General features: G+C 41.1%; 1 protein-coding gene across 1 annotated transcript in view; it reads right to left on the bottom strand.

Moving 5' to 3' along the window:
* LOC127569354 (slit homolog 3 protein-like) overlaps positions 1-22,903 on the bottom strand; it is a 529,163-nt gene that overhangs the window by 212,700 nt on the left and 293,560 nt on the right. Inside the window, exons 5-6 of the mRNA XM_052013912.1 lie at positions 16,362-16,433; positions 6,770-6,841 (exon numbers count right to left, since the gene is read on the bottom strand). Of these exons, the coding sequence (XP_051869872.1) occupies positions 6,770-6,841; positions 16,362-16,433 (144 nt within the window). The remainder of the gene's footprint in view (positions 1-6,769; positions 6,842-16,361; positions 16,434-22,903) is intronic.

The raw sequence follows: 22,903 nt of genomic DNA, 5'->3' as shown, positions 1-22,903 counted from the left end.
GTAAACAACTCAAGATCAGCCAGACTTTCTACATAGCTAAAGTTTTTCAGTCCCAGGAACATCTTTGGAAATTTTCTCTGTACCATTTCCAGTGCTTTTCTGTCCTATATCTTTCCTGTAATTTGGTGATCAGAACTATACACAATATCCAGAGTATGATCTGACTAGTATAATAGACAGTTTGAGTATGATCTCCCTCCTCTTATTTCCTAAGCCTCTCCTAATAAAGCACAGTAGCCCTTTTCATTTTTGAACATTTTAGTAACTTGTGCTGCTACCCTAAAGATCAGTAAACATACATCCCATGGTGCCTCTGTTTCTGCACAACTCTTAATAATATTGAATGTATTGTAAATTCCATTGGCTTGTTCCGCCGTCATAATTTCAATGGATTAAGTGCCATTTGTCATTGTTCTGCCCAAATGACCAGATCGTCTATCTCTTTGTGAACCTAAAAGCTTTCTTTTTCTCCGTTAACTACACTACCAAGTTTGTACAATCCACAAACTGTTTTAATATTCCTCCAACATACAGATCTAAGTCACTAATATATATTGCCGAAAAGAAAGGAGGGAGTGCTGAGCCCTGTAGAACCTCACTGGGAACAGCATTTCAGTTGCAAAAACATCCATCAACCTTCACCCTTTATTTTCTGCCACTGAGCCAGCTTTTGATGAAATTTGCCACTCTCTTTCAAATCTTGTTTTTTTTTCATTTTTATAAATTATGTGCCATGTGGGACCTGGTCAAAAGCCTCACTAAAATCTATATAGACCATACCAAATGCATTTGCTTCTTCAAACCTCTTTATTACTTCCTCAAAGAATTCAGTCAAATTATTTGGACTCCAACCTCCTTTAATAGGTCCATGCTGTCTGTCCCTAATTAATCTGTGGTTTCCTAAATGAAGGTTTATATTGTTCACCAGAATCAATTCTAATGATTTGCAGGCTACCAAATTTAAATTAACTAGCCTCTGATATGCCTACTCCCCTTTCTAAACAATGGTACAATGTTATCGGTCCTCCAGAGCCACTCTTATCATCAGAGAAGTTTGAAAAATTGCAGTCAGAGCCTCTGAAATTCCACCCCTCCCCCTCAAACCCTGCCCCCCACTTCTATCAGTAGCCTGGGGTATATTTCATCTAGGCCCAGCAACTTATCTATTTTCATAGATGATAAACTCCCTAATACTTCCTCTTTTACCAAAGAAATAGCATAGTGTGTGCTTAAAAATACGAGCGCACCAAAGAGAGGATGCAAAGGGAACAACTGAGATCATTCACCTTGCAGCAACAAAATTGATGCCCATCAATATTACTCACTTGATATTTTGCTACGTTGTCTATATATGTGAGAATAGATCAATAGAGGAGAGATAAATGGTTCTTTATAAAAAAAGAAAATATGTTGAGAATGTTTTGTGTAGCTTCCCATATTCTTCTTCGTAACCTGTGCTGTAAACGTACATTCCCCCCTACCCTCCTCTCCAACACTATTTTTTATTACCTCATATAGTATTAGACGTATGTAGTTATAGTAGTAGAGGCACACGTGTCCAATTTAAGAATGCAGTGCAGTTATTAACATTAGCAGAGATGCAGTCAGTGACGAAGGGTGTTGGGAGGAGTTATTCAGCCTGATGACATTAAGGAGATGAGTTAACATTCTGCACAGAGGACTGTGTTGAAAAGTTCTGTTGCAACCGTGGGCTCCAAAACTACAGTCAGCCAATTTCACAAGCTATGTCATGAGCACTCACTGCTAAAGCTATCATACTGTCAACGGTGTGCCACAGAGCAGTAACACATTAGGTGATAGAGATGAATCATAAATTTTACAAGGTACTTAATCAATGCAACCTCAACCCAAATTGAAGGACGTTACATTTGGTACTGATTATAAAGTAAGAAAAGATTAAAATTTTTCTCTCAGTGACTATTTCATTTTGTTGATGGAAATCTCAGAATGAGTTTTTTTGCACTCAAATCATCAAGTTCCAAACTTTTTCTCTCAATTATTTCATCTCTGTTCTTACTGAGAAACAGCTGACAGACCTCACCCTTGATGCCTTTCACATTGCATGAGCCATTGTCTGTCTCTGGAAGGCTTCAGGGTTGGATTTGATTTGCTTGCAGTTGTTCACATGTACGCTCTTTCAGGTGGATCACTGTGTACCGCACAGGAGCAGGGAGTGTTGGCTGTCTGTTTCCCCCCATACCAGAGTTACACTGATACCACTGCAGCATCCCTTCCACTGGTCTAGTTAGGGTTGGCTGCAGAGAAAACATCTGGTCTATGCAGCTTAATGTAATGGCTGGGCATTACTGCAGGTACCAGGACACGATGAAAAAGGGATAGGATAAAAAAAAGCCAAATCTTTTACAAGATATGCAACAATTCAAAAAAGTGCTTTAAAAACTCAACTGAGGCTCATTTTGCCAGTCTTGAGGAGTGAACAACAAGGAAATGATCGCAGCATCACTGCATTGCCAAACAGTACAATGGCTGCTCAAATCCACAGTAAAGGAAAACAATAGGAAACTGGCAGCCCTTCAATTTGATTATTTGCAAAATTTTGAATGCCATTGAATAAGACTTCTCAATACAAGTGAAAAAATAATTATCCTTCTTTCAAATAATATATTATGCATTGCATATGATTACCATTAGCATATTAGTATAATACAATAGTCTTTGCCTGCACTGAAGTAGCTGAGCCAATTATCAATTTGCTTCTTGGAACGCATCAACTAAACAAAAATTGCAACAAAACTGATAATATTTAACCAAGCTGGACCAATTTAAATAACGTGGGATCTGCAGGAAGGAGTCTACGTCCTTCAGCTGTGAACCCCAATTCTTAGAAGGAGCATGCAGACAGTAAATAAAAGAAATAAACCTTGGTTAATTCCGCATTTTGGATCAGCTGTACAAATGGAACATGCACCCACGAAACTACTTCAAAACTCACAGGTTAAGGACCAACCTAAATTTCCTGGAGCAACGTACCTCTCCTGGCAATAGGATTCCTGTAAATGCACACTGTTTAGGGAGCGAGGAGATCAAGGAAGTGTGGTCAATCTGGAAAACTGAGGTTTTTCTTTTTGTTGTATCAGCGCATTGCTTTCCTTGCAGCCGCTTCCCCTTTGGTCGCTCAGCGTTTATCCCTCCCAAGTCCCGAGTGCGGAGATTTATGCCAGGCCGAGCGTGCTGACATCAGGGCGATCGTTGCTGATTAATCACTGCGGTAAAATAACACTGAGCTTTTTTTTACCGCAGCAATTTGAGGAGGAGAGGTGGGGTGAGAGTTACGTATGGCTGCACTGGTTCACAACAGCTTTACGTATACCACCATTAAATGGGGAGGAGGAGGAAGCAATAGTGGGATTATGCAGATAACACGGTGTCTGCAGCCACATCCCAAAGCTCTGCGTCCGCACCTTTCGGCCAGCGCTCAGTATGTTGGGGCAAAGCACGGACTTAAGGCAATGGGGAAAAGTGACATCCACAGAGAATGCTGTTGGTTGTGTGGCTCATGAAACTGGTGTGTGTTGTATGGTTCCTGTGTTGGGTATGTAGTGTGCTTGGGAACCGTTAGGTTTGCTGCCTTTGATATCAGGGTCACCTCACTTCAGCAGTCTGTAGCTTTATAGTTTCTAAGGTAAAAACATCTTTTTTCCATCAAACAATAAAATGGACCGAGGGACCAATAGCGCTACTTTTATGAAAGCATTAGCAGGAATTGAAAGTGTTTATTGATCCAAAGCAAAAAAGAAAAATGACAACTTCTGCAGCCTACACCTGGATGGAGAGAAGAAAACTAAAAGCAAGCACTTAGCACCATAAAGTTTGATCAATCCCTTATGTTAATAAATTAGTATCTCCTACTCAGGTGATTCTCTGAGACAAACACCATGGGTTTAAGGAGTAGTTGTCAGTAGATTGCATCTATCTCCTTAAGTGAGCATTCATCTCAGGTGAAACCTCAGTGTTCCATTAGCTGCTTTAATTTTCCATAGTTAGCCGATGAAGTCAGGTTGCCATAACTGTATCTTTGGCACCACGCCAAAGTCCACTTTCACATTCCTTCCTCCTTGCCACGTAAATCTTTCTTACCACTTTACCAGTGTAGGAAGGAAGATCAATATCTCAGAATTCACACACTTACTTTATCTGACTTATTCTCCTTGCTTCATCCCTATATTTAGAATTATCCAGTTAAATATATAAACTTAAAATTATTATGTCTGTGAAGAAACTTCAAAAATTCCAGTAGAAAACTCCAGACAGATTTCCTTCCTCATAAAAGGAAGTCACTGGTGGAAGACTAATCCACAGTAAAGAAAGATAAAGTAGCTAGTGTGAGTGCTATACTTTCTTTCACACCTGAAAGCAGGAAAACCCTTTCACCTTTATAGGGTCTCCATGTCCCAAACACATATGCTCTATCTTAATTTGTGTCTTCATAATTGTGAAGTGTACGGAAAACTATCTGCAAAGCACAGAAACTGGGAGATGCTTCTGCCTTGACTCTTCCAAGATGTGATGGACGAAGCTCTCGGTTTTCCAACTTGTGTAGGAGCTCCCACACAAGCTCCTACTAGGGTGAGGCATGGTAAAGTTAGAAGGGGAGAACAATCATAAAAGTAAATTATAAAGGATAACTGAAGGGACCCAGGGTAAGAAAGCAAATCTCTCCGAAATGGGGCATGGCAAAATAAAGTGGAGACCTTTGGGTGAAGCTATATTAAAAATAATCTAAGCAGTAATATTGTAGGCAACATTGAAATAATGTATGGCTCTCTGACCTCTTCTTTCCTTCACAAAAATTGACCCTTTGACCTAAGTGGTCCACGCTTATGCAAATGCTCCACACAAGCTTCCTCTTGAATTTCATCAAACCCTATCTGCATAACCTCCTATTCACTTTTCTCTCATGCACTATCCAGACCTTCCTTAAATGCATCCATATCCTTTGGCATAACCATTCCGTGTACTTCAAGTTCGACATTCTAACCAAATTCTGGTTAAAAAAAATCTGAATTCCTCAGCAGATATATATTTATGGCTTGTAGTTTTAGATTCTCCTCAAATGGAACCACTTTCACTATAATGTACCCCATCAAATACCTTCAAAGTTTTAAGGAACCCTGTTATGTCACCCCTCAACCTTCTCATTTCTAGAGAAAAGAGCTGCTGTCAATTCAGCTTTCCTGATAGTCAGATTTCTCAAGCTAAGTACTAGTGAGTGATTTTCCTATGCTTTTTATTGAGGAATGCTCCTACATAAGAAACAGCAAACATTGCACTGAGTTTTTTTTTGGAAAAGGTTTGGGATAACATGATTACCAAATCTGATGGTTATGAAACAGAAATATTCTCAATTTACAGACAGTTAGCAAATAGACTCCAATACAAAATACATAACCTAGAGTGCAGGCATCAGAAATACTGGACTATTTCAAATAGGAAGAGTCAGATTTAAGGTTTATAATCAAATGATTATTAGATTGACATTGAACAGCCTACTCCTGGCCAGTGCTGTTCCACTTACTAACCATAACCTTCTGGATTGCAACAGAACACTGAATGATTATTGTTCAGGATTATGATTGAAATGGTAGGGTTTAAGAAATATACAATATTTTAAATATATTTGTTCAAAGTTCCCCTCAAGAGCACTCTATTCTGAATGTCTCAGTACCTCTGATCAAGCTTTGCATAGTATATATTTGTTATCACAATGGCAGCAATATCTTGCCAGATGAATGAAAATGATGGCTGGTCTGCCATTACCGCATTTCCCTCCCATTCACACAGCATCAGCAAAACCCAGTGTATTTTAGAACACAGGAGTTCAACTAATTGTATAAAAGCCCCCAGTCTGTCCAATATGTGACCAACATGAAAAATCCAAAGTCAATATGTGCCCAGAAACCCTTCTGAAGATCTTGTGAGTAGAAGAGGGGTGTGTGCTGACTTCTTTGGAATTTCTAATATTAGCAATCAGAACTGAGATACAGTCATCATTTGTGCAAGGATAATGATTCCTATCTCACACCTACATGTGCGCGCGCACACACACACACACACACACACACACAGACACAGACACACACACACACACACAGAGACACAGACACAGACACACACACACACACAAAGAGTTTGCTTAACTACAGACCTAAAGGATCCAAAAACAAAACTTGGACCCATATCTTCCTCGTAAAATAGTACATCCACATATAATGAATACATTATTAAAAGTGTAATTCGTACACAAGTTATAGCAGGATATGGGGATTATTTATTCACATAAAACATCAGGATGTAATTATCAATAAAAAAAAATGATGTAGTTGCCAATGGCTTAAGCTCTCTTCAGTCTCCATTCTACAATTTTGGACATTTTTTTTCTTCACCTGCATCTTTCAGTACTATGCAACTTGTGAATTTAACCCATTTGTATTACATCCACTTTTAGACAAATTTTTTGAATGTTTTTCTTTTGTGAGTTGAATTATCTCATGTATATCTCTTTGCTGGATTGCTACATGCTGTGAAGATTTATTAAATGCAAGTGAAGAGAGAAGAGAGTATCACGTTAGCAGTCTCAGTAATGGGTCGCTGCCTGGTTGACTGTGTTCAGCTCCAGCACACGCAGCCAGTCTGCCAACTAGGAATGGGTTAATGGATGGCAATATTAGAGACAAACTGCAGGCACAGGGTAAGGAGGAGGGAAAAAAGAGAGACGAGGTCCACTTACAGGATCTCCAAGTCACGTAAGGCTCTGAAGGTTCCATCCTCGATACAACTTATGTGATTGTTGTCCAGCTGCCTGTTAAACAAATAAAAAACAAAGAAACGCATCAGAGGGGCAGCGAGAAGACAAAGCCACCTTTCTCAGCAGGCAAGGGTCCCGGAACATCCTCGCCACCCTTCACTAGAAAAACTGAGCCTGACACCCAGAAACATTAGGCTGCCTCTGGCCTTGCACTCCACACTGCTTTTCCCCTCCACCGAATGAAAAACCTCGCAGTGAGCACAGAAGCCTATCAGCTCTCCGTAAATATTAATTGCGCAGTTTTTTAAAGGCAGAGGGAGTAATTTCATTACATTAGGTGGCCTAATCCATTACAGGCTTTTACTGTCCTGTCATTGAAACCATTTCATTAAAAGTAAAGGCTTCTAAATCACTCGAGGTCACACAGTTGCCCTCGACGACCTACCAGAATTTTTTTCATTCCCTTCTATTCTCCTGGTTTTGGAGGCTGTCTCGAAGTCTGCCTGACAAGTCCTTGACACAATGCTGAGTACTCAGTCACTGCACTGATCTGTCAGGGTGCACACAGAGTACACTGCACTCCAAATTAAGCAGAACAATTCTCATTTGATATTCACTAATTATGCTGTGCACCAAAAGCATACTACATTGCCCTGAGAGTGAACCATCAACTCCTTCCCCTCAGTAAAGGGTTTACTCTTCGAATGAAAGTAGGAGGTTTTTCGGGGGGGGGGGGGCATCAGTTCCTGTTTTAACGTGCCATTGTCGACATGTGAACATCATGAATGAACAAGTGGAAAGAACAGGTTGACCAACACTCGCACAATGATCAAGATCGTATAAAGTGCAAAATTCTCCCATATGTGAATGTAATCAATTGAGTGGGTAGAGTGGGCAGTGGTCGGGGAGTGGAGTGTGGAGTGAGATAGCCATGGGATTGCAAAGCATTCCTTTTAGGGTGGCACGATGGCACAGCTTGTAGAGCTGCCATCTCGCACTGCTAGAGACTCAGGTTCGATCCTGACCTAGGGTGCTGTCAGTGTGCAGTTTGCACGTTCTACCTATGCCCACCTGTGTTTCCTCTGGGTGCTCCGGTTTCCTCCCACGTCCCAAAGATGTGCAGATTGGTAGATTAATTGGCCAATGTAAATTGTCCCTTGTGTGCAGGTGAATGATAAAATCTGGGGGTGGGGGGGGGGAGGAGTTGATGAGAATGTCAGGAGAAAAATAGGATCTTTGATGGTCAGTGTGGACTTGATGGGCCATGAAATAAAAGATCTGCTCCATGCAAAGTGATGCAGAAATTCCTAAGAACACAAGCGATAAACCCAGTGCTCTTACTTCTTATGCTTTGTTATTCATGAAGTCTGGCTTAAAGCTTAAAGTCTGGAAATAATTGGAAGACACCCAGTGGTATGAGATAGGGTCATAGAATGAACTGTGAACATTGGGAAAGGGGAATATGGAGGGAAGATATGGGGAACACATGCATTCTTACAGCCAACATACACTAGCGTGGTCAAGGCAGAGAAGGCTACCGAACCAAGTGCTGGTAAATTGGATTAAAATAGACGTGTATATGATGGTCTGCATGGACATGGTGGGCCAAAGGACCTCTTTCTGTGATGTTTGAATCTATGACCATAACATCACACTGAGAAGGATATGCATGAATTGGAGAGAGATGTTTGAGGACCAGGGAAAATTTGAAGTGGTTGGCTATTAAATCTTTGGAAGTACAGGGAACAGACTATGGTTACGGGGAAGGTAGCTGGAACCATTAGGAGGAGGAGATATTTGCTTTGTGGGCAGAGAAGGTGGTTGGAGTAAGGAGTGAGAACCAACTATTCAACACTTGGAATCCACTCTTCTTCACTTGTCTGGGTAGGGATTAGGTACTGACAAAACAGCATCTGCTGGGATGCTACAGGTGTGTTTGCTTTCCAAAAGTTGTCATGTAGGAAAATATATCCAAAGCCAAGGTTTATGGGACTGGCTGAGCTCTTGAATTAAAGGGAGTAATCAAATAATCAATTACGATATACAGTGTGAATTTTGATCCTTCGTTTTATCTACTATTTGTTATGAATAATGCTGAGGAATAATGGAACCATAACTTTATTTAAAAACATTTTTTTAGTGATTTGATTAGTTTATCAAAAAATTATGACAATAATCATTCATAAAGATGAAACTGGCCTCCTCTACTCCCTTTGTAACAAGCGAACAAGTAGCAATGAATGATAGCTTTGTCAGTTGTCTCTCACGTAGCGGTTAGTAAAGAGGCATGAAATTCACAGAAAAACAAAACAAAAATAAAAGCATATTTAGCAAAATGTAATCACTGACGACAAGATTTTTAAACATTTTGCCAAAACAATTTACTTGTTCAAAAAAGGGTTTCCCTGCAGCATGGAATGTCCCATCTCATTGCCGCTAATTTAAGTTCTGCATTTTCTGTGGTGAATGCCTAATGTAGCAGTGTGACATGAGATTCACTTTATTCCAGCCTGTGTAATATTGACCAGAAGCAGAATGATGTTGCATGAGTGTGTTGAGAACAAAAATATTATGGGGACCAACCTAACGCAGTATGAATAAGACAACGCATTGCAACTTGTTGATCAGAAAAATAAAAACTGTTTGAAAAGTCGATGTTATAAATTATAGAATCATGGATCATTCAGCATTTGGTGCATTGTACCAATGCCAGCTCTTTGAAAAAAACATATAAATAATTTCACTCAGTAGATTTTTAGCATAGCCCCAAACAAAATGCTCAGAACTTTGTTCTCAAAGCAGTAAAAAGATAGGTTTAACTTGGAATAGAGCAAAATGACAAACATTTTTAGATCTCTTAGTGCGAGAGAGGAAATTTGCTTCCTGTTTTTTAGTTTGTCCTGGAAATGTGGATCTGGTGCGAAATTTGGCCCACTGATCTCAACAAAAGGGTGGTACTTGTTTTCAGCCTTCCAGCATGATTGTCAAGCTCACTGGTCTAAAGGAAGACAGTCATTGCTTTCTCATGGAATGACCTGATCTAACCGGACATGCACAGTAAATGGGCACTAAGGAATGACAGAGGGACCTTAGGGTTCAAGCCCACAGAACGTGGTAACATGGAGAGATAGGGTGATGAAGGTATATGTCATCTTGGAGACACAGGAGACTGCAGATGCTGTAATTTGGAGCAATAACAAGCTGCTGGAGGAACTCAGTGGGTTGAGCAGCATCTGTGGAGGCAAAGGGAGAGTTGATGCCTCGGGTCCAAACCTTGCATCAGAAGATCAGGTATATGGCATGCTTGCCTTCGTAGGTTAGGGCATAGAATATGAAAGCTTGGATGTTACATTGCAACTTCACAAAGCATAGGTTAGACTGCACTTGGAGTATTATGTGTAGTTCTGGTCGCCAAGCTAGAGGAAAGATGTGATTGTGCTGCAGAGAGTGCAGAGGAGATTCCCCAGGATGTTGCCTGGGTTGGAGGACTGTTATGGGGAGGGACTGGTTAAGTGGTATTGCTTTCCCTCGAGTGCAGGAGGCTGAGATGTGACCTGATAGTGGTATATAAAATTATGAGAGGCATAGAACGGGTACATGGTCAGAATTGTTTTCCTGTGACAGGGGCATCAAAAACAAGAAGGCATAGGTTTAAGATGAGAGGAAAGAGTATTAAAAGAGATCTGAGAGATACTTTTTTACGCAAAGAGTGATTGATATCTGGAACTTGCTCTCCAAGGAAATGATGGAGTCAGATACAATCAATATGTTTAAGAGACATTTAGACAGGCACTGCAATGCATAGAAGGATATGAACCTAATAGAGACAAATAGGATTATTGTAGATGGGCAAAAAAGTTGTCATGGATGTGGTGGACTGAAGGGCCTGTTTCTGTGTGTACAACTCTCTGACTCCATGCTGTTTCTCCAGGAACTCTATTGTTTCAAAGGCATATCACACTCAACCCACGTTGACTCTACCTCCAGACTTCTGCACAGCAGTGTGGCCTTACCACTTATTCTACATACCCCTCACGTGTAATACTGTGCCTTTCTTACACCATCAACTATAGTTCGAGACTCAGAACTTACTTATGATGGGTAGTTGTTGACCCCTGACACTCCTCTGTTTGGGGGATGTGCCAGAGGCACCAAAGGCAGACATGGGGACCATGTAGAAGGTAACAGAGGAGGGCTCATTATCCAAGATCTTAATCACCCAGAGTTTGTGGGACCCACATGTACCCAGACCTCTTTGAGCAGCAATGTCAATACAGGGAATTGTTCACCAAAGCAGTCCTTGCTGAGACCTGTGATCTCCTCTGACCTCAAATAAAACTTCACACATGAGACTGGATTGCTCTCACAGTTGGTTGGCATCATGCATACATAAGAAGGTAGGAGCAGTAATTGGCCACTCGGCCCCTCAAACCTGATCTGCCATTCAGTGATGCGCCAGGCCTCATCACCTCTTCTGTGGCATCCCCACAGCCCTCAATTTGCTGATTTTTCAAAATGGATCCACCTCCTCTTTAAATAGCCCCAGTGATCCAGCCTCTACAGCCCTCCAGGAAAGAGAATCCCAGAGATTCACCACTCTCTGCAAAAAGTTCCTACTCACCTTAATTCTAGATGACTTCCTCCTAATCTTGTAACTACACCCCTCATTTGAGATCTTTCCACTGGTGAAAACATCTTGGCATCTAATCTGCCATGTTTCCTAAGGATCTTACTTGCTTTAATAAGATCATCCCTCATTCTTCAAACTTCAAAGAATATAGATATAATTTCTTTAGCCACTCATGATAGGACAACCCTCTCATCCCAGAAATTGGGAATCTTATTTGGATTGCTTCCGATGCCAGAATATCCTTTCTTAAATAAGCGCTCCAAACTTGTGCATACTTCTCCAGGTGTGTCCTTACATTGCAGAGTGAAGCCAGTTGTCACAATCAGGTCTTGAACCTCAATTCAGCTATGGTTCCACATCCTCTGCCAATTGTCTAGATGAAACCTCCCAAGTTTTTTATATTTTTAGCCACAAACCAAAAAGGGGTTCCTGAAAATCAGGAAAATCTCAATTGCTTTTGGGGACCCTTGATAATGGACAGAGATGTCTTTGCAAGGCCTGGGTTTAACTCTGATGATTGCATGACATTGCTGTTTCAAGCCACTGGTGATACGAGTTTGATGACTTTTGTGAGTGAAATTATCTGGTTACTCATGTTCTGTCAAGTCTAAAATCACCTTGCTCCTTGGATGATGTAATGACATGGATTTTTGAAGCAACATCCTTTTTAGCAGCTATACATAATACACTGGCATGATATCGGCTGGCAGTTTATTGTTAGGTCAGCAGCTGCTCTTCTCCATTTTGGGTCATTAATGATGAACTTTGGGTGTTGCTGCAACATGTGCACCTGGTCACAGGTATGCACGTCGGTAATGGTGTGTGCCGTTTAGTTCCGGGAAGGCTGACCCAGGATCTTCAGCCCAGGATGCTCAGGAATTCTGGGGAGACCCTGTCTGAGCTTCCAATTTTGTCAGATTGAGCAAGTGCCAGAGGCTTGCCTGCTTCTGCTCTGTTGAGCAGCCTTCCAAAAAATACTTGGGAAAAAGAATGAGGCAACGTTTTTAATTTTCAAATATAATGGTGTGCCATTGGTTCTGAAAGCTTGAGAGTACTATGGCTGTGAAACCTGGAGACCTATTCTGAGATAGATTGGTGCCACAAAGACTACTGAGAAGTTATCTGTCTTGTCTGCACAGTCATTAATACCTATGGTCTGAAGGTCTTCTTGACTATGGATCTCCTGTAATAAAATTCAGTGAGTTAAAGTATCAGGTATCAGCAGCAGGGTTGCAGTGATTCCTGTCATCATATGTGGTTCTGAGACTACTAGCAGCCAGCAATTTGGGCTCAGGTATACCACCAACATTGTCACTGCAAGCTCCTCTAAGTCCACTGGAAGGAAAAGTGAACCGTCTGTGACCTCTCCCAAGCCAAAATACCCAGCAATGAGGTCCTAATCACAACCAGTCAGCTCTGATCGGCAGAGACCTGAGTTCAATCCTGAGGTTGGGTGCTGTCTATGTGGAGTTTGCATGTTCTCCCCGTGATTGTGTGGGATTCCTCTGGCTGCTCTGGTTTCCTCCCACATCCCACAAACACACGGGTTGGTAGGTTAAGTGTCCCTTGTGTGTAGGTGAGTGGGAGGATCTGGGGACAGATGATGAGAATGTAGGGAGATAAAGGTATAGGATTAATGTAGGATTAGTGTAAATGGGTGGTTGATGGTTGGTACTGATTCAGTGAACTGAAGGGCCTGTCTCTGTACTGTATCTTTCTATAACTCGATGATTCTTTGACTCTGCTAAGAAGTGTAGCAAGGACAGAGCTGAGGACAATGCAGGGTGTAATGCAGATTAAAAGACAAGATATGAGAGGAGCATTGATGTACAGAGGGATCTTAGGGTGCAGGTCCCATAGCTCCTGAAAGTGCCAACACAAGTGCACAGGATGGTAAAGAAGGCATATGGCATGCTTGCCTTCATTGGTTGGGGCATTGAATACAAAAGACAGAAAGTCATGTTGCAACTGCATAAAACTTTGGTTAGGCTACATTTGGAGTATTGTGTGCATTTCTGGTCACCATCATCCAGGAAGGGGTTGGGGGCTTTGAAGAGGGTGCAGAAGTGGTTCACCGGATGTTGCCTGCACTGGAGAATATTAGCTGTAAGGAGAGGTTGGACAAACTTGGATTATTATATCTGGAGCATCAGAGACTGAGGGGTGACCTAAAGAAGTTTGCAAAATTATGAGAGGCATAGGTAAGGTCGATTGTCAGAGTCTTTTTCCCAGCGTAGAATTGTCAAATACTGGAGGGCATAGATTTAAGCTGAGAGGGGAAAATTTGGAAGGAGATTTGCAAGGCAAGTTTTTGTTTACACAGAGAGTTGGTAGAAATAGATACAATAGCAATGTTTAAGAGGTATTTATACACATGAAAAGGCAGGGAATGGAAAGATATGGACTACATACCGGCAGATGGGATTAGTTAGAGTGGCATCTTGGTCAGCATAGACATAGTGGGCAGAAGGGGCTGTTGCTCTGCTGTACGGCTCTACGTTCTATGAGTTTCAGGAACTAATGGAAGGTTGATGTCTGAAAGTCAAGGGAAAGAGCTCTAGACAAATTTTGCTGATAAAAACACGGCAATATAAGGGAAGAACTCACAACTATACAGAACCTTTCCCAGACTTTGACTGTTCCAAAGTACTTGAAGTTGATTGCTGAGCTGTATGGTTAATTTGCAACCAACTTATACACTGAAAGGACCTGCAATGAGATGAATGAGCTATTCTAGTTTTGGTGATGTTGATGGAGCTGGCCAAGGGACAGGAAGAACTTCCAACCTTCTTCACTTCTCAATGGTGTGTCAATCAGTGTTGGATTATAAGTGTTTACAACAGTGACCAATTCCCACTCTAAGTCCCCAAAGTCCAATTCCACTGAGGAGGTTTGCTGTTTGGACTGATACTGATTTACTCAGCTGCCATAAGTGAAAGACCACCACCATTCATGCCCAGGTACTTCATGCCATGATATCTGCAACAGGGAATCCTTCTCTTAAACTCAGTTCCAATAGAAAACAATTCCGTTGAAAGGTTGGAGAAGAAAAAAGATGCAGCCTTCCAAAAGGTTGGAAGCAACTGAATAATAAAATGGATGTGAAAGAGAGGGCATTATCAAAATGACATATTCAGAGTTCATGGCTTCAATAAAGCTGCTGGAAAGAGTAATTAAGAATTACAATATATTGTATGATAAATTAGCTCTCTCTTGTGCCTAACTGCATGCATTCCTTGAAACATTTACTCAATAAATATAAATCACCGCAACCACTTCACTTAGCCTTGTAAGAAAAAGCAATATTTGATCTTGCAACCAACTTAGGCTTCTTTTTAAGCTTACGCCAGTGAGATTAATTCATTGGGGGAATCTGTAAATTGCAATATTCTTGTTTTGGAAATTAAGAAAAGGAAATATGACATAAATTTATACACTTTTCTGACTCTAGTTATAAAGATTCATCTGGAAAAGCCCAAGTTTAATTATTATGAATGAAACACATTTGGATACATGGATTTTGTTCAGTTCACTTCTGTCCAAGTCTTGGAAGTACTCTGCTCCCAAGAACAAAAGAACACAGGAATTTTAGTTCTGTATAAAATTGCACCTTTCCTGACAGCATCTAACATCATTGTCTTTAAAGTGCTGCGGAAAATTCAACCAAAAACACAAAGCCACTGCATATGAGGCCAATGTTTCAAATTTTCTTCATCTTCACTTGCTTTACAGATCCTCTTTTCCCTTCTGCCTCATGGTCATCCTTGGCCACTGCAGCGACAAGGGGGCACGCAACCCCAGAAAACAGCAGACTGAAAGGGAAAACTGGCCTCAGAAGAGCAGATGAGGCCTGGGGAAGATCAGACAGGAAAATATTGAATAGTGGGGCAGGCTTGAGGGGCCAGGTGATAGACTCCTGTTTTTATTTTCTTGTTCTTATGTATTTAAGAGGTTGTTCACGCGTTACAGTGTAATATACAGTCATGCTAAATTGATCAATACAACAGGCTCAACTGATCATTTAATTCCAGGAAAATATGCGTTACAGGTTTGATCATTTAATTCCAGGTTTGATCATTTAATTCCAGGAAAATATGCGTTACAGGTTTGAATCAACCATAATAAGCAAATAATTGCAATGATTAAAAACCAAATCCAAAGCTTCTTTTCAAATTTATATTTCTGGCTACTTTTCTCAACTTAAGATGATAGGTGCAAGTGGGGAAGAAAAGCCAACTCTTTAATTATATACTAATATCAATTTCAGAATCAACAAGCTCAAATTAGATGTTGTGTAATCTTTTCAGTGCCCTCCCAGGTCAGGTACAGGATAGATAGGAAGAAAGGATAAACATCACTCTGTACAAATCCCCAAGAATTAAACATTTAAACTTAGAAGATTATTTTCATTTCAACAAAGACATTTTCAAGAGTAAATGAAAGTAAAAAAAAAACTCCAGGTGCAGGAAATCTGAAATAAAAGCAGAAAATCCTGAAAACACTCAAACAGTCAGACAGCATCTATGGAGTGAGAAAAAGGTTCATTGCTTCAGGCCAATAACCATTCTGATGAAAAGTCTTCAACTTGAAATATTGACCCTGTTTCTCACTCCACAGATGCTGCCTGAGCTGTTGAGTGTTTCCAGCATTTTCTGTTTTTATTATAAAATGTTTTCAAGTTGTGACCTCCTGGATCAGGAATGTTACTTGATTCTTTACAAAATGACTCACACACACCATGTTGAGGCAAAGGAATTCTTTCACTGTTGTGAGCTACCTGTTTAAGGATTTTTGGGCTTGTTGCAACCAAGGTTTCAGAATGCAAAACAAGATATGACACCACACACAAATTTTTGATTACACTCTAGTATCAATTTCAAATTCACGACACTTTGCAAAAAATTATGACACTGCTCACAAATGTTTGATGTCATCAATACTCACAAATTTTTGATGTCAACAATCCCACGGAAAGCCTTCCTGGGAAGAGCTGGAATCCGGTTTTCACTCAGATCACTGTAAATAAGAAATACTAGATTTACTATCGGAATTCAAGATAGCAGAAGGAAATTGCAACAAAAGGGAGAGTGTGTGTTACATTGAAGGGGAGCTTCTCCATCAATTGACAAGTAGCTGGGCAAATGGCTTAGAACAAAGTGTGATTATTTCATGCGTTGAAAAGAAATTCAAATCTTCAGGCACACTTGGCTTTTACAGAATTTAAACCACAATAATTGACTAAACATTTAATTAATCTATTTAGAATTTCATTAACAGGATCATTTAAAAATAGCACAATGTTTGCAATTGTTTAAGTTGGCATTCTGCTTAAAGTTTATTAACGAAAACTGATTTTCATTTTCTCAGTTTTGTTTTAATTCGGTTTTGGCAACATTTGTCCAAGGGGGAAGAAGGCCAATCAATGCTCATTCTCATGGGATTTTCATCCAACAACAGTAGTAGTCATGGAACAGACAGCCAGGGAGAGGAAGAAATGCATTTTCAGACACTTTGAAATACACATACAAAGAAGACAGAAAGAGGGAGACAAAGACAGAAACGGAAAGGGACTGGGTGAATCGCACAAAAGTAGAGGCATACATACTAGCTGATGAGAGTAAGGGATAGATAGAGAGGTGAATGGAGATGTTGTTTAACTGCATATAGCCCATAATAAAGGAAAGTATAAAACAAGAAGAGAAGCAGAGAGCAAGAAAAACAGCCACAGGGACAAAATGAGGAATGGAATATGGGTGATGCAGAGGGAGAGAAAGATGAGGAAGAAGAGACAGCAAAAGAGAAGAGTAGTGAAGGGTCACAATGCAGGAAGGATGCAAAGAAGGTTACGAGAGGATGGAAGTGAGAGGAGAAGAAATTGTAAGGAAAACAGAGAGGAATAACTTGGGAAAACAGAGATATGTAGGATAGAAGTCAGAGAGGGAATCTTGGAGAAGGAAGCTAAAAGACAGACAAAAAGAGACATTTTGTAAGAAAATCAATCCTATCAGCCACATTGAATAGCTCTGATCTTTTGCCTGTTTGTGTAGATGATGTAATTTAAATTGACAGGTCTCATTAACTGATGCTTCCTTTCAAAAAATAAGTGTGTGAGAGGTACAGAGAGTACAACCCATTCAATGGATTTAACAGAGAGTTCTTCATTTGGTTTTAATATTCAGAAAACTTAACTAGAGTTCCAGTATTTTCACTTTTCAAACTGTTGACTTTAATTCTTTAACCATTCCAGTAACATTCATCTTTAGACACAAATGTGTTAAATCTTTGAGGGGAAAAATATTTTGACAGGAGCCCGTTGTGAACTTGATAAAAATGCATTTCCACAAAAAAAAAGCTTCTCCAAGAGCTAATATTTTAAATGCTTCAGCTTGTATCATCTTTGTCCAAAGCAGGGGCAGTGAGCACATTAACATGGTCTGGGTTCAAAATTCCAAGACAGCTCCAAATTTGGATACAGTAGAGAGGAATCTTTTTACACGGATGGCCTCACCCTCCACAGCATCAGAGGAAAGCAGCATTTGTTCCTTGGTCCCAATCTGGCTTCACCCAGAATGGATTGTGCTGGATATCACTTCTGGGTGAAATCATGCCAGATATGAAATTGGACTGGACACTTATAGGTACTATTCATATTAACACATCTGATATTATCCTGATACAGCGAAATATGTCAATATTCCTGTAATACCAAGTTATATTGGAGCAGAAAATTCCACACTATGACTTCATTGACAGTTTCAGTAGAACTGGAACCACAAAACATTAGTTTCTTGCTTTTACCACTATTTAAAAGGGCACTCTGTTGACATTTGAGAAGAAAAGGTTTCCTCTATTTTGATCTTAATAAGCAACATCTCGGGTGCCGTGATTGGCCAGCATTGCTGACTACCCCTCCCCTCTCCCCCAATTGCAGGCAGCCATGGATACACTCACATGTCCACAAGTACTCTTTTTATGTGGTAGCTTTTTTTTATGGAAGGGAAAGGTTTGCACTCTCTCAATGTGCAGGTAATTATGGACATCATAAGAAATTCCTGGCACACACTGTGTTTCCAGGAAGCAAACATGACTCCTTAATCCTGAAGGAGTTTGTGCTGCTACACATGTAAAATGCCTGGCACTGCCCAGAAGGATGGATCCTGGGGCTGATGGCTACCCAGTACTTTCCTGGCACTCACATCTGTGCGCCTTCAACCACAGCAGCTGAGTGCAGCTCTAACACGGGCTGTGTATAGACCAGTATAAATTTAAATTTTTTTTTAATTTTTAAAAAATTTTACTTACAGCGTGGTAACAGGCCCTTCTGGCCCAACGAGTCCGCGCCGCCCATTTTAAACCCAATTAACCTACCCGTACGTAGGAAGATGAAATCTTGATGCCTGCATTGGTCTGGGGTGCCTTACACCAGCTGGGAAAGAGTTCATCCACATGTGCTACATGCTGGTGAACCATTGATAACAGCCTGTACCTGAGGAACAACACTAAACAGACTCAGAGGCTGAAGCCCTTGGGGTGGGGTCCTGAGAGAAGTCAGTGCAAAAGCTGCAGGAGGAAGGGGAAGGTTCCTAGGGCAATGTCCCTGCATCCAGAACTGAGTAGAGGAGGTAGGCATTGGTTACAGAGGGCTGAAGGGACTCCCAGACAGAGATATGGTTTTCACAAGGACCCTGAAAAATAACCAAGAGACTGTCTCCACATCACAATCTTCAACACCTATGTAGTACAACAGAGGCAATAAACTCCCCTCACATCCTTTCGTGCAAGTCCTCCTACACTGACTTTAACACATGAATCAATGATTCCCTTCTCCAATTTCTTTAATGGCCGATACGTCTCAGTATTTCCTGAAGAGTGGCATTGCACTTAGACAGCACAGATCCCCCTGCATAAGAATGTTTTCCATTCTGCAGAGCCAAATAATGATGTGTAGCTAATGTCGCAAACCTTATGAGGACATGAGATTGCTTACAGTATTTTCCCATTGTGTGGGGATTGTCACTTCTGGAAGAAATGATCGCAGCCACCTCCAACCAGGATCTGCTATGGTGGTCCTGGCAGGTGTCCTGGCACCCCGATGCCCGGGGCTTCCTTCCTGGTTTGTATCTCATTGACCAGGACTTCCATGGCCCTTTGAGTGATCGTGAGAGCTCTCCAGCATCCCCTTCTTCCTCCAAGACAGCCAAAGGGTGCATTGCTGCTGTGTGACTGATGAGGGGTATGTTCTTAAGAGCTGATTACCTTCCCTGAATCCTACGCAGCAAAGACTAGCGAGGTAAGGTCCTATCAGGAATCATGTGGTCCTGTCTTAGGTTTGCTTATGGGTATGAACCACTCTAACACCATTTCAATCTGGATTTTGTCCACTTTCTTGAGGACTCAACAAACAGGATGCTGGAGGAACTCAAAGAATCAGGCAGCATCTATGAAGGGAAATGGACCCCAAAACACCAACTGTTCATTTCCCTTCATAGATGCTGCCTGTCCCATTAAGTTCCTCCAGCATCCTGTTTGTTGCTCCAGATTCCAGCTTCTACAGTCTCTCGTGTCTCCATTTCACAAGGATTCAATTGGGTGATGGCACACAGCCAAGGTTAGCTCACCAAAAATGGTGATCATAAAATTTCCAGGCAGTATTTGAAAAACATTGTCACCTAGAGCCTGATAATGTTTTGTTCACTATATGTTCAAGCAAGCCTGGAAGCATCACCGAAACACAGAGTGGTCCTATCTGTATTTAATAGTGGATTGGTGAGGCTGTTCCAGAAATGGAGCAAAAGCCTGACTTCAGTTGCTGTGGACCACACAAACTTTCTGCACCAACCCAGCCCCATTCTTCCAAACTGCCTCCTCATCCTCAAGGTTTAATTTCCAGCTTGATTCCACAGAAAAGCATGCAAATTTCCTTCCTCCACCCTCTCCACAACTGGTGACCTGCCCATCATCAGTTGCCAACTGCAGCTGACCGAGCAGGTTCTAATGAGGCATGGCATGAAACTGGTTTGAGCTTCTCGTCTCACTGGCCATCTGGTGTGCACTGAGATCACTCCTCCCAGTACATGTCTGATTATTGTCAAGATCCAGCATTGGTGAGCACCAGAAGGCAGATCATTATATTCTTTCGGCATATCTTGACTTAAAAATGTATAGAAATTTGCCTCATATTAATGATAATGTAGAATTATTACTAGTAATAATTATCAGTATGAATCCAACCCTGGATTGACACTGAATGGGGTGGATCTGTGTTCAAGCATAAAATAAAACAACCGCAGCGTGAATGCAGAAGCTCAAATATTGCTCCCCTCTCTCTCCCACAACACAGACACAATATATTCTTGTTCCAACAGCTGTTATCATTAAACTTACACCAAACTGCAATGAGCTCAAGAAATGAAAAGTTAATTAAACTGATGTAGACATTGAGGTGACTTCATAGACACTGATCGGGCTGAACTGCACACCTGTTGATACGTTATTGGAGCTTGACAGATTGGGGAGGAGCAAGGAGCACAAGTTTAGACTATACAAACTTACTATGTTGGGAAGCTTTTCTTTCGGAGTATTGGAACGTAGTGTTAACTGGCAGTGTGTGTATTGTTTCTCTGTATGCCTTCAAGACAGACTGGCCTGATTCATGGTTGGACACAGATCATATAGAGGCAAGTAGTGAATTGGTTAAGATCCTGTGACTTTGTGCTGGGTTTGAGGGCTTGGTTTCCAAACACCCTTTGGGCCAAAGGCTGTGCTGGCACATGGAAGGCTGTGGTAAGTTTTATCATCAATGTCTGCCCTCACTGAGAGGTGGCAGCAAAGATATGGGAAGTGGTCCACATTTTCCATGGTCTTGCCACGGAGCTTTATTGTTGGAGGATGGTGTCATACAGGTTGTACAGGTTAGCACCTTTATTTGTGGAGATCGACTGTGAGCCCGTTCTCTTGTATGTTTCAATGAACAAGTTAATGGTGACTTAGAGCTTGCTCTGGAACCTAATAGAAGTGTCATCAGTTACTGCAGCTCAACTTGTAGGGTTGGGTTGATCTTGGTTATTGAGTGGAGGTAATATAGGTTGAACAGTGTCCTATTAGTCCTGTAGATTAGCTCCACTCCAGCAAGAAGCTTGTTAGAGGTGAACTGCTGTGCCTCAGACCATGGTCTATCAGGCAGCAGTCATCCCTGCTCTCCTCTATACTTCTAAGATTTGAACTACCCACAGCTGGCACTGCAAAGCATTGGAGAGATACCACCAAAGCTGTCCATGCAAATCCTCTTCATTCAGTGGCAAGATGATCAACCAACATCAGTGTCCTCTTCCAAGGTAATGTGCCCAACAATAAGGACCTAATTACACTCAGTTGGCTTCAATGGGCAGACTTCATTGTTTGCATACCCAAGACAAGATTCCCAACATAGACACCCCATTCTGAATTGTGTCATGGCAAGAGATTACCATGCAAACAAGCAAAACAATTCAAGGATATTCCCAGATCCCTCTTGAGAAAAATGCAACATCCTCATTGATTCCTGGTAATTACTAGCCCATGACCCCTCAAAATTCAGTGCAGCACTGAGAACCTCCTACCATACTATGGGAGCACACAGAAGCTGAATTTACATTGTGGAACCAACACCTCCTGTCCCAACTGTGGTAGAGCCTGTTATTTCTACGTTGACCTCATTAGTCACCTTGGAAGCCACAGAAATGGAGTGGAAGCAAGTCATTCTCAATTCCAAAGCACCGCCAAGAAAAGAAATATCCATGGATCTTGTGATCTTCCGGACTGGTTTTAATCATCGGATGAGGTCAAATAAGACTTCCCAAGAGATTGTTTTCTGGTCCAGAGATCTTCTTTAGGTTGTGGCCGCACTGAGAAATCAAATATCTCAGTGGTAGGATGTGCCAGGTCATGAGGACCCAGCCATTATAGCTTGCTTGACAGGTGTATTCTTCCTACCCATCATTTTCACCTGTTTATATGAATTTCAGTGAACTAGATTTGGTCGGACATAAATAAACTAAAATACCATTCTTCAATGGCAGCCTGTCAATTGCTATTTTGAATACTTAAGTGGCGTCTCTTTTCGGCAGCTTCCTACCCTCTCACTTTGTGTTCCATTTTCTTTATGCATAAAACCCAATGTCAATTAAGAATATGGATGGCAGCATAAGTTAAAAAATAATCTGATTCTTGACTACCAAGAAATATTTTTACTCACATTTTATACAGAGAACTATTATAGTTAAAACATAGATGTCCACAGTCAGCAAAATAAATCATTGATATGCATCCATGCATGTCCACTATGTACAGATTGCATAACTAAGCAACCCACAAGAAAAGTTTGATAACAGGGTCCAATTCTGACTGCTCTAACCCAATCAGAAACAGTAAATGAAGGCGAACACCATAACTTTGGTTAAACAAATAAAGGTAGTTTTAGTCCAGTTGATGGTAGGATTTCTCTCCTC

The sequence above is a fragment of the Pristis pectinata genome, chromosome 4, assembly GCF_009764475.1.
Source record: "Pristis pectinata isolate sPriPec2 chromosome 4, sPriPec2.1.pri, whole genome shotgun sequence".
Taxonomy (NCBI): domain Eukaryota; kingdom Metazoa; phylum Chordata; class Chondrichthyes; order Rhinopristiformes; family Pristidae; genus Pristis; species Pristis pectinata.
This window is presented reverse-complemented; position numbering and strand designations above follow the sequence as displayed.